We start from the raw sequence: 12757 nt of genomic DNA, 5'->3' as shown, positions 1-12757 counted from the left end.
GCTATTTTATTTATGTATTTATTTTTGGTGGTGGGGCGACCCAGAGCCTTGGGGCGACTCTTTTGTTTACGTCTGTATGGTAAGAAGACTCGCCCCAAAATACGCTCGCCCCCGTTATTTTGGCGGACCGCTCGCCCCCCAGCGGTTCTCTTGTATTTGTTTTACTGAGGATAAGCCACATACGTTTAAGTTTAGGCATAGTTTTACTGAGGTTAAGTTTAGGAATAAGGTTGGGTTTCGGCACCGTTTTACTGAGGTTACGGTTAGGTATACCGTTCCGAGGTGGCCGGGTTTGCCCCGGGGCGAATGTGTTTTGGGGCGAGCGTTTCGGGATTCGTTTGTATAGCTGATTGGGCCTTTAACCTACAATCGTCCAGACAGCTTCACATCATCACATTGAAATTTCACACAGCTGCCTGTTGTCCACCGTGTGTACAGTAATGTCACCAGCCTTTGCTAAGCTTACAATATCAATCCGTAGAACATTTGAATTGCAGCCCATATCAGATCAATGCTGTTGAATCATTGCAGCTAAATAAATGTTGCCAAACCGAACGAGCTGTGCTTGCTGTCTTGAACACACACCGCTGGGTTACTGGGACCCCGCTATATCGTGCAGCGCGGCGAATAATGGCTGCACAACAAGAGCCCTCTCCACCATCTTCACTGGAGGGCAACAAACCAGGGTTCCCCAAGAACATCTTAGCCAACAACCTTGAAGACAAGCATCTGTGTAATTCGTGCCAGAAGATACTGAGGAGGCCATTGCAAGCCCAGTGTGGTCACCGCTTCTGTTCGTTCTGTTTCAACAAGATAGTGGGGTGAGTGTCATGGTTGTTGCTATAGCTAGCATTAAGCTGCAATGTCTGTGTCTCTTCTCTTTCATCACTTTCCCTTCTTATGTGAACTACTTTAGTGGTATTCACTCCTGATGCTATCTTCAAACTAGTATACTGACTGTCTGTCTGTCTGTATGTCCCAAAGTTAAATGCTTTTCTAGTGAGGTGTCTTGTTGGATCATTACTAATTTAACCTAGTGTGTCTGTGTGTGTGTGTGTGTGTGTGTGTGTGTGTACGAATGTGTATGGCAAACATTAATGTCACTGTTAACTTGATTATCTGACATCAAGTTAATGTGTCTCATTAATGCACAACCATTTTCAGGGTACTAGGCTAAATCTGTGTTTTAGTCAACCTGATATGGCTGATATATTCAAAAATACGCCTGTACCTTTTATGTTTATTTTGCACAAGAGGTTTCTAGAACCTCCAAATGATGGTTTGTTAACTGCTAAATCAGCCTGTACAATAGAAAAGCTTACCAGTTAGCTGTCATGGCCAATATTTGCCAGTGTCTTCCCACTCTACTGACAGAATAGATGACAGCTGACTATATGATTTTGATATAACATATTTTTACCTTCAAGCTCTGGACCACAGAAGTGCAGTGCATGCATAAAGGAAGACTTGTTTGAGGAGCCCACGTCCATTCTCAAGCAAGGTGGTGTAAGTGCATTGTTTGCTTCAGATCAATGTTGCCTTTAAGCTGATGCTCTCATGCAGTGTGGGTTGCAACAGTAGAATGAGCTTAAAATTCCAAGCCTGTAAACATTGTGTGCAGCCAATAGTAAACAAGTGCAAGGCTCCAAGCCACAGAGGCCAGACAAGTGATGCAACAAATATTCCTGTGTCCCCATTGAATAACCAACCATATAAGAATATTAGAGAAGAGCTCGGTAAAGACATAAGAGCAAGGGGAAAGGTTGAAGCACACTGGTCCTAAGTAAACTGATGCATAGCAAGACCACACTGTTTGTAACATTAGCCGCTTCTGTGTGTAACCAAAGACACGAGCCAGACTGCCAGTGGCTTAAATGCAACCTTTTTTTTTCCATTCAGGCGTTCCCAGACAATGCAGCCCGACGAGAAGTTGAAGCCTTGCCAGCCGTGTGTCCGAATGAAGGATGCACATGGACAGGCACTATCAAAGAATATGAGGTGTGCAATGCTAAATGACATTGTAGAGGATATTATCACTAGCCACCATCCAGATGCTGGTACATTTTGACTACGGCTAGACTAGTATATATGCATTATCTATGAACGTGTAACAAGATGCCAGCCAACATGCCTTAGCACTATGTTAACCCATTCAATCCGGGAATGCATCCGTGTCATTTTATATTGTAGCTATAACCATTATTTTATACTTTGGGCTATTCAAAAATAGCAGATCTACAAGCTCATACTGTGGTACGAGTGCCGCGCTACGAGCTTGTAGATCTGCTATATTTTTTGGAAAATCTTGAAAATCTGTGCAAATCTTGGAATATTATGTTATTTTTTCAAGCGGACATCTTTAACTCAAATCTTTGTTTCTGGGGATTCTACAAATGTCTTCTAAAGCCTAACAGTTTTTTGGTTTTTTTTAAACTTATGTTGCTATGATATCAGTGGTTCTCAAACTTTTTTCATGTCAAGGACCACCCAAAATGATATGTATTTGTCCGTGGAGGCGTATCTGAACATATTTTGTTCCAAGAACCCTCAGAAGCAAAGATTTGAGTTAAAATGTATATATATTCAAAGATTTGAGTGAAAATGTATATATATTCAAAGATATCATATATTTTCACGATTACTTTTCTAAAATAGCAGATCTACAAGCTCATTGTAAATTGGTGCTGCGCTATGAGCTTGTATCTGCTATTTTTTTAATAGCCAAATAGCCAAAGAATGACACCGATGCGTTACAGGATTGAATGGGTTAAGGCCTGTTGATGTTTCTTTCTGATTTGGCTGGTTAGGTCAGGTCAGGTTAGGTCGAGCTTTATTTGCCTGAAATATACTTACATGATAAAATCGTGCACATTTCAATCGCCCACAGGCCAACCATGAGGGCAACTGTGACTTCATGATCATTCTGTGTCCCTCCTGCAAAGAGCTGATGAGGGCCAATGAGCAGGAGCGCCACAATGAGCGTGAATGTCCTGAGAGAACTCTCAACTGTAAATACTGCAAAGAGCCCTTCCATTTCAAAAACATCAAGGTCAGTAGTCATCATCTCATCAGAAAATAAGCATGTACCTTTAACATACAAGTATTTGTCTGTTGATGAAATTGGTGCAGCCAGGACATATGGATGACTAAAGTATAATTATAACATAAGTAGGTACAGTGGCAAGGGGACTGAGAGTTAAGGCCGGTGCGCACTACACAACGTTTTATTGTCTTTCACGACGTACCATGTCAGACTATGCGATTATAGTGGAATAAATCCTTGGCGTTTCTTTGTCGGGAGACTGGCAGCACTACAAGATCAATCATCTCCATGACGTTGTGCAAGATCGGGGAAGCGGGTCAGAAATATCGTGCATCATAGTGCATAATATGCATATCATAGAATCATTCAAAAGCACACTGCTGCTGATGAATTACTTATTTATTTTGCGCTCCGTAGCCAGCTACCCAACTGGGTTTCCATCAACCAGTAGTCTAGGCTATGCGCATTTTGGATTTTGCGCATAACTGAATGGAAACACTTTGTAAATGAAAAAAAATCTCCACACTTCACCAAAAAAACGTTTTATGCCTGGACCATAGCCTACTGTAACAAGAACATCTATCCACCGTTCCATCCACTGTCCCAGGGCTGTTCAGAGCAGCCGTCGTAGAGAGCAGAGCCAGCCAGCTATAGTGTTAATGGTCTGTCTCACTGTAACCACGCTAGTCAGAGGTCACACACACACACACACACACACACACACACACACACACACACACACACACACACACACACAGATAGCCTACTGGAAGGTTGGCCACTCTTCCGAGGTGCCCAGATATCCCTATAGTGCCCACAATGTTTTGGTGCCCACGTACCAAAAAGAAACACTGTGTGTGTGTGTGTCACTCACTTGGATGTCTCGGTATAATGAAGTCAATCCAAACGAGGTCCACATGGAAAACGGTGTTGTGGGCATCGCAGAGGCCGAATATTGGTCTTTTGATATGTCACACTACAAGATGAAAAGACCCACGTTATTTTGTCAGGAGTTCATAATCGGGCCCGACACGAGAATTTTGTCAGGGGTGACAAATCGGGATAAAAATCGTGTAGTGCGTACGTACATGCCTTAAGAGGCAATATGTATATGTATGACTACTACACATAATGTATTATTCCCCATGTATAAATTCTGCATTTTATGTTTGAGCTTCTGCATTCAAAATCTTAGATTGTGTCAATTAGTCTTTTGTGGAATCCTTATTCTTTTCTTGCTGTCTGTCTTTCTTTCTTTCTTTCTTTTTAGGCTCATGATGAAATTTGCCCCAAGTACCCAATGATTTGTGAAGGCTGTGCAAAGAAAAAAATACCCAGAGAAAAGGTATACACACAAGAAGAAAAGTGTTAAAAGCATTTCTGTATGGTACTATCATGGATTTACCTTGTCCATCACCCACTAACTTGAGATCAAATACTGTTAGTATTTGATTATGGCTCATTAGCTTTCCTCTTTTTTTATTTATTTTTCAGTATGTGGACCACATTAAGTTTTGCAGTAAATTTAAAGCCCCGTGCAGATTTCATGTCGTTGGCTGCGATATGTCTGTAAGTTGACTTCATTTTTCACCTGTGGAGTTTGTTAACTAATTAGATAATGCCATCCTTTATGTTCTTAGTAGTTTTTTGCTTGTGTGTGGTGGTGTTGTGTGCACTTTGTGTGCTCTTGTACATCTACCGTATTCTCGTGTGGGCCAAATTACCTCCATGAAAAAAGGTAACTTTCTTATTTGTTAAAGGAGGAGTTCACCCAAAAAATGACTTATTTTCTATCAATTGCACACCATATGAAGCCTTGAATCCATGGATCCTTTTTTGTTTTTGTCGCATTCCTAAGCTAATAATTTGATTCCGTCTCCTACCGGCTAATGTATCCGGTAGGAGACACAAAGTAGATTATTTGTGTCTCCTACCGGAAATACACACGGTCATCAAATTATTGTCTTAGGAATGCCACAAAAACAAAAATAAATCCATGAAATCAAGGCTTCATGGGGTGTGTAATTGATAGAAAATAAGTCATTTTTTGGGTGAACTCCTCCTTTAAGGTTGGGTTGTGTTTGACTCATGGGGGGTAATAGTGCTGAGAGTTATTGCTAAGTGAAATCAGTGGCTGGGCCTTCTCAAGTACAGTAATACAAACCTGTTTTTGTGTCCGTATCCATCGCTAGGTAGAAAAAGAGAAGATCCATGACCATGAGCGGGCGTGCTCTTACGAGCACCTGAACCTTCTCCTGCACTTCATAATGGGCATCAAGGTGAGCCTGGAGAGCCTGCAGCCGCAGAGCCTGGAGGTGGCCAGCCATAAGCTGCACGAGCTCCATCAGTCCCTCCGGGACCTGGAGCAGAAGCTCAGCCAGCTGGGCAGCGGTGGTACGGGCGGTGCTGTTGGGTGTAGTAGCAGTGGCGGGGGAGCCCCCGTGCAGGGAGCGTGCGCCCCTGCCCCTGCCCCTGCCCCTGCCCTCGCCACCACCTCGTTCACCCCGTTGCCAAGCGCGGTGGGAGCGGCCCTAGAGCTCCAGCTGCACAGCGAGAAGACCAAAGTGGCCGAGCTGAGCCGACGCTGCCAGGAGCTGGAGCTGAAGGTGAGCACGTTCGAGAACATCGTGTGCGTTCTGAACCGCGAGATGGAGCGCTCCTGCACCACCATGGAGGCCTACAATCGCCAGCATCGCCTGGATCAAGACAAGATCGAGATACTCAACAACAAGGTGAGTAGGTGAGAGACTGATATAGCACCCTACCCTGCAGAGTAAATGCAGGGTAGGGTGCTTTACTGCAGTGGTTCTCAAACTTATTCATGTCAAGGACCCCCAAATTGACACTTATTAGCCCGCGGACCCCCATTTCAAAAAATATACCAGAGACCCCCATAAGAAAAGATGTTTTACGGCTCTAGCAGTGATTCTCAACCATTTTAATTTCAAGGACCCCCTGTTTGACATGCATTAAGGCTACGGACCCCATTTAATGGCATTTTTATCTCTGGGACCCCAATTTATATTGTAAAATCAATGTTAATTTAACTCTGAGAGTGTACAAATGGAACCAAACGGACCTGTTAGGGTCCGTTTGGTTCCATTTGTACACTCTCAGAGTTACAGACCCATAGGGGTCCATTTGGTTCCTATAAATATCCATCATTTAGCTGGGGACCCCCTGGAACTCCCCCAAGGACCCCTGGGGGTCCCCGGACCCCACTTTGAGAACCAACGCTTTACTGGACACACAAGGACAAACACAGATACTGTATAAAGATAAGAGAGGAAACAGCAGAACAATATTGCCCCTTTACCAGATTTTCTGTAGTTGTTTGAATTAATACATTTATTAAGTACAATTGCAGGATTTCTTATTTTTGGCACTGGCATTCACTCTTTGGCTAAACTTGGCACACCTCTTCATTGCCTTGTTTATGCAAACTGAATTTAACATCACTGTCAATGAGGAGTAGCTCTGCTCTGAAACTGTTGTCTTGCTGGGATTTCCCGACAGTGTAGGGAGGGAGTTGGCTGAGAACATGGCTGGTGCTGCTCACTCATGTTCGGACAAAGCTATTCAGTGAACCGTTGAAGACCGCTAACATTTTGCTCTTTGGATTACCGTGCTTTTGTACCTGAATAAACTCAGTAGGCCATATCTTCCGTCCCGGTGCAAGGCGACAGAAAAGGGCAGCACTTGCCTTGCACCCATGTTGTTTGAATAACAAATGATTTTGCGCCCATGAGCGTGTGAGATGTAGAAATATTGTTTGTTTGAACTACGGCCATTGTGAAGTAGTTGTAGCTTCCCAGGCTACGCTTACAAAGTAGCTTCCCCAACAATGACAGAAAGATACCATGATCAATACCTGCTGTAGCCTCTTCTGTCAAAATGAGCAGGACACTGTACACCCTACATGCCTACTACTCAAGGCAGACTTATCAGTTAAAGTCTGACTAAATGATTATGACTGTGCTATAGGTACGCCAGCTAGAGAGGACTGTGGGGCTGAGGGATCTGTCCATCGTGGAGATGGAGGGGAAGATGCGAGAGATGTCTGCGGCCACATTCGATGGCATCTTTGTCTGGAAGATCTCCGACTTCACCAAGAAGAGGCAGGATGCCGTGGCTGGGAGGGCCCCTGCTATGTTCTCACCTGGTAACAAATACATATGAAATCTAATGGCTGAGTTAGGTGGCATGGTGGTAGAGTAAAAATACTACTACTTTTACTGACTAGTATTCAAGCAAGCACTACTTCCCTTTTAACCTAATAATGGAGTGGCATCTTTCCATGGCTGACTCTGGGCAAATAACTTTCCCCAGGGTGATCAATACAGTTTCAAAAAAGGTATAGGTTTCCATGGCTGCATTATTAAGATCTCTAATCTTATAGCATATAGTTAACCCATTAAGACCTGGAACTGTGTCATTTTTAGATTTGAGCTAACAAGCATTATTTTACACTTCGGGCTATTCAAAAATAGCAGATATACAAGTTCATAGCACGGCACCGAGTGCCGCGCTACGAGCTTGTAGATCTGCTATTTTTGAAAAATCGTGAAAATGTGTGCAAATCTTTGAATATATATATTTTTAAAGCAAACATTTTTAACTCAAATCGTTGCTTCTGGGGGGTCCCTGGAACAAAATATTTTGATCGGGGTCCGCGGCCAAATACATATAATTGTGGGGGTCCTTGACATGAAAAAGATTGAGCACCACTGATATAGAAACATACGTTTTTCAGAATACTGTTGAGATTTAGGAGACATGTAGAATCGGCTTCAGGTCTCAATGGGTTAAGAAAGTTATCTTTTATTTTACCCAGTGTCAAGTATAGTAACTTATTTTAATTTTGTGCTCAATGTAGTAGAGTGAAATACATGTCTGATGTATTAAGTCTTTGCATATCTACTGACAATAATCCACATTGGCATGGTTGAGTGATTATGTCATTTAAATGAATGCTGATATTGTTTATTTGGCAGCCTTTTACACCAGCAAATATGGCTACAAAATGTGCTTGCGGATCTACCTGAACGGAGATGGGACGGGGCGTGGCACTCACCTATCTCTGTTCTTTGTGGTGATGAGAGGACACAGCGATGCGCTCCTCAAGTGGCCATTCAACCAGAAGGTAAAAAATCAATTATCATAATTAAGATATTTGGTAACAGGGATAGACAGATACATTAACAAATAGTCTGTGTGGCTGGTAAGGCAATCTGGTAACCGAAAATGTATTTCTAGTGGCCAAATTCATAGAGCAGCAGGTTCTGAAGAAGGGCTTCATAGCTCAAATTATCTTGGTGTCCAGGGGAGCTCTTCAATATACAGTATATACTTATCGTTTTCACGTGTTTTGAGTCTTAAATCTTGTTGCAAGTACTTGTACCCCATGTATTTAGAATTGTGTTTCTATGCATTCTTTAAAAAAATGTATTATATCTTAAGGTAGCGAGTCAAATTCCTTTAGCCACTCTAAAACCTACCAAAACAATCTCTTCTTTTCATGTTCTGTCTGTCGCATGCAGAACTTGTGGCTCTCCTTGACTGTTTGTGGTGTGCATTTACACTTGAATAAACACCCTTAATCATCATCATAGATCTGTAACTTTTACGTCCTACTCGACGTTCGAACCAGGGTGCCCTGCGCAACTGCTGACATTTTTACCACTGAGTATGCCTGCACACTCAGGGGAGAAATTGAATTTTGACCTTCAGGCAGTACCACTTGTCAACCAGTAGTGGTCCTACAACCTGGTTGTGGTCCCGACCACATGATCTAAAGTAATACAGTACAGCCACTGCAGTAGTGTTAGTTATATTGTATTAACATACAGAGTGGTCAAAATAACATTTTATTCACAAAAAAAGTTACACAGTGTAGCTTTAATACAGCTTCATTTGCATTCTTGCACACCTGAAGTTGTCGCTAAATGTTAATAGATGTCACAGTCCGTCACCCATGTTGCACATACAGTATGAGAGGGACTCAAACAAAATATTCCTGCATAATTTTTAGTTTTAAGCCCAAAATATAAGAAATTACATGCAGTACTGTAGGTGCAATTTTCATTTGTACTGGGACAACATTACATGGATAAACAAAACAAGGAAGCAGGGACATTTTAAATAAAATGATCTATTACCCATCAGATGCAATGTAAAGTCTAGATATTATAATCTGATGCCCAGGTCACCCTCATGCTGCTGGACCAGAACAACCGGGAACACATCATCGATGCGTTCCGCCCAGACATCTCCTCTTCATCCTTTCAGAGGCCCGTCAGTGATATGAACATCGCTAGCGGCTGCCCACTCTTCTGTCCCCTCTCCAAACTGGACTCTAAAAACTCCTATATCCGCGATGACACCATCTTCATCAAGGCAATTGTAGACCTCACCGGGCTATAGACTGACCACCATTTGTAAAGGTGGCACCTATAACCCTGACCTCGGTTGCTACTACTAACCTGTTTTGTTGACAGGCTTTGTTTTTGTGTCAATAGTAATTGGCATTGCTGTTTTGGGTCTGCCTAGCTCTTTCGGGTTTGAGGTTGCCAGACAGATACCCCCCCCCCCCCACCGGCAACAGTGGTAGGTGGATGAAAAAGAAATGAACAGTCACTTTCATTTTTCTTTCTCTCTCTTTTGTTTTTACACTAACCTTGCTTACCACAGTGTCCAGAATGGCACAATCACCTGTCACAGTCAGAGTTTACCAGCATGTAGCTAATGGTTGTCTGGTGTTCATTTCTCACCATGCTACACCCAGTCTAAAGTGTAGCATTTAGAATGACATACAGAAAGCCTTCCCAATATATAGAATATCACAAACTGTTGTGAGAGGTATTTAAAAAATTCTGATTTAAAGAACTAGATTGTTTTCCAGTGCTCATGCTATGACAACTTGTGCCATGGGTCACTGACACTGTAGCTATCTAGATGTAATAGTCTACTAACAAAGCGATAGATAAGGCTGCGCTAGATGCTTGTTTTCATTGTCAGTGTGCCGTGCTTGACATTTGATTAAACATCAATAACCTTTTCAATTTTGCAGTCCGACGTGAAGTTCCGATAATGGCAGCGTGACACATATAGCCTTCAGACTTAACCAGTGTGCTTTGCACATGCAGTTTGCAGTAGGAATATTGAAGTTGTGTGCTGTTTTCCTGAAAATCCAGGGCTCCAAGCTCAAGTCCTATGTTGATAATTGTTTGTAGTGGTGGACATTGCTTGAATTCCATGAATTCAGAGTACAGTATTTAAGTTGTGAATGTTGTCGCGCATGTGTGAGTGTGTACCGTTGTGTTACTTCGCTCTTAGTTGCAGTGTTTTTGCATGTTGGATCTGTGGAAGATACACCGTAGCTCACAACAGCTTCTAGGTTGTTGCCCTAGAAAACAGCAGTGGCAGTAGTGCTGATATACCCATATGGAAATGTAATGACATATTTTGTCAAGAAAACATTTGTGCATACATGTTCAAATATCCTCCCAACCAGACACAACGTCTAATAATGGCATGGCTTCCCTGTGCAACTGAAAAGGCTTTGAGAAAGTTGGCTAAATTAATTAGCAGATGTGGCTAACTGGCTTGAATCCTCCTACTTATAATGGCCTACATATAAAAATATCATGCAGTCGAAGAATTGCTTTCCTTCATTCTTTTACATTGTGACTACAGTGATTTCCATATCACACACAATGCCTACACATCACCAGTAATTTGCTAATGTGAGCTTTGTGTGCCAATGTTGAAAATGTTTCCTACAGAGCTTGGCAGCGCCAGCTGAGCTGTGTGGTTCGCTATATGCAAGTGGCAGCTGAGCTGAGCTGAGATTGGCATAGAAGCATCAGCGGAGTGCTAAAGTTGCTGAACTGTGGTTGTTGTAGCAGTGTCAGCTGAGCTGTCTGGTGCTCTGCATGCACATGCCAGCGTGAGCTGTGCTGTGATTTGTCAACTTTTGTGGGGAATGGATAGAGATCGAAATAGATAGAGACATATCTTTTCTAGACAGTTGGCTCCTTCGGTGCCACACTGTACTAATACATTAGCAAGAACCACATTCATTTTTACATTCAAATATTTTTGGCATATGCATATTATCATCTATATTGGTTTAGTTACTACATTTAAGCATAGTTTGTTTGACCAAAACTTACTGTTAAACTGTTGATTGTTTAAATAAATCTCTAAATATATTTTTGTTATATATTCTAACATGTACACAGACATTCTGTCTCTACATATGTGATATTTCTGTATGGGTGTGAGCCCTGGCCTGACTGAGAGTCGGAGTTTGTGATGGAATGGCCCAGGATGAGAGTCTAGTTGAGGTATTAAAAAGGGTAATGGTCAATGTTATTGTAACATTTTCCAATTTTGGCTTTACTTTTTTTTTTTTTTTACAGAAAATGAAGTGCCTGTATTAGTTATGTTTCAATTATATTACATTAACTCATTTAACTGTGGGTGTGCTTTCCAGTGAATATGATGGATCCAAATGTGAAACATTTAAATATTATTATTGTGTTTTTTACCTTTTCTAGTCCCCCTGTGTGGACTAATTGAGGTGTTGAAATGGCCAGTGATGTAAAATACTATGTTTTCACTGCCACTTTATATTGGGATAGTCAACCGATGAATGTTATACAATATAGCCCTGTTTCAATATAAATTCGATGTGGTCAAAGCTACCCAACTATTGGCTTTACATCAACATCCAAGCAAAACCGGCATGCTTTTTAAACTAGTCTCAACCGATGTTGAAACATCTCTGTGCATGAGATGTTTCAATAGGAACAAAATAAATATAAGCCCTGGTTTATACTGTAAAGCAGCATTTTATTTTTGTATTATTTCCTTATCAATATATACATTATATGAATGTATAACTGTGGTGTATAACTTTGTTTCGGTGTAGAGCTTTGATGGTGTGCTCAAGTTTTGATGAGGTGTGTTTGCCACAGGAGGGTTAATTAAACATATCTGAATAATATATACATTTTAATGTACTTAAAAGCAAATGTTCGTCTATATGTTGAGCCGGTTTAAAAACATGCTTGGTTTTAGTTTGGAAAGAAAAGATTCACTGATGCAGTCTTTTCAGGGTACACAACCTGACCTCAATTGGTTGTAGTTCATGTGCCTCAGCTTGGCTATTTCCGTTTAAATGATTTGTCATGATTTTTCTTCTTTCTTTTTTTTGTACATAAATATATTCACTTTATTTTATTTTCCTGTCTTCAAAATATATTGTTGTCACTGTTGCACATTATGCAGACCACATTTTGCATGAACGACTAAAAGAGCTGCTAATCTTTGCTTGGCCTGTGTGCTGGTTATCACTCAGAGACGTGACATTGTATGGATGGGCGTATTTTTGTTATGCTCTGTGTAGTTTAAAAAAGGTAAAAAGAAAAGAAAAAAGCCGGGGGGGGGGGGACACGTGACATTGTATGGATGGGCGTATTTTTGTTATGCTCTGTGTAGTTTAAAAAAGGTAAAAAGAAAAGAAAAAAGGCGGGGGAGGGGGGGACAACTATGGAAGTGGTTTGGGAATTTCAATGCCCTCCATGATTCTGCTTTGTCATAAAAATACTGTATGTGAAATGAGAGTGATAACTTAAAATTAAAAAGAAAAAAGGTCTTTTCATTTTCTTCTGCTCACCATTATAGGTGTGGGTTTGTCTGTTCAGCTTA

At 41.5% G+C, this 12757-nt stretch overlaps 1 protein-coding gene across 2 annotated transcripts; it reads left to right on the top strand.

Annotated features, from left to right (window-relative positions):
- The first annotated feature begins 351 nt into the window (after window positions 1-351).
- traf2a (Tnf receptor-associated factor 2a) lies at window positions 352-12484 on the top strand. Of its 2 annotated transcripts, XM_084055788.1 has the most exons (10): window positions 352-821; window positions 1428-1506; window positions 1900-1998; window positions 2888-3049; window positions 4314-4388; window positions 4538-4612; window positions 5236-5775; window positions 7028-7205; window positions 8038-8186; window positions 9248-12484. In XM_084055788.1, the coding sequence occupies exons 1-10, from the start codon at window positions 631-633 to the stop codon at window positions 9464-9466; spliced, it is 1767 nt and encodes a 588-aa protein (XP_083911914.1). In that variant the 5' UTR covers window positions 352-630; the 3' UTR covers window positions 9467-12484. The 2 variants fall into 2 exon arrangements, with proteins under 2 accessions (XP_083911914.1, XP_083911915.1); XM_084055789.1 differs by lacking the exon at window positions 4538-4612.
- Window positions 12485-12757: the final 273 nt, after the last annotated feature.

This window comes from Gymnoscopelus microlampas (genome assembly GCF_963454915.1).
Source record: "Gymnoscopelus microlampas genome assembly, chromosome: 4".
NCBI lineage: Eukaryota > Metazoa > Chordata > Actinopteri > Myctophiformes > Myctophidae > Gymnoscopelus > Gymnoscopelus microlampas.
This window is presented reverse-complemented; position numbering and strand designations above follow the sequence as displayed.

Excerpts from the sequence above, each read along its gene's own strand:
- traf2a (XM_084055788.1), top strand. The coding sequence starts at position 631 with ATGGCTGCACAACAAGAGCCCTCTCCACCATCTTCACTGGAGGGCAAC. Across the intron at positions 5,776-7,027 it reads TCGAGATACTCAACAACAAG|GTACGCCAGCTAGAGAGGAC; the intron begins GTGAGTAGGTGA and ends ACTGTGCTATAG. Across the intron at positions 7,206-8,037 it reads CCCTGCTATGTTCTCACCTG|CCTTTTACACCAGCAAATAT; the intron begins GTAACAAATACA and ends TTTATTTGGCAG.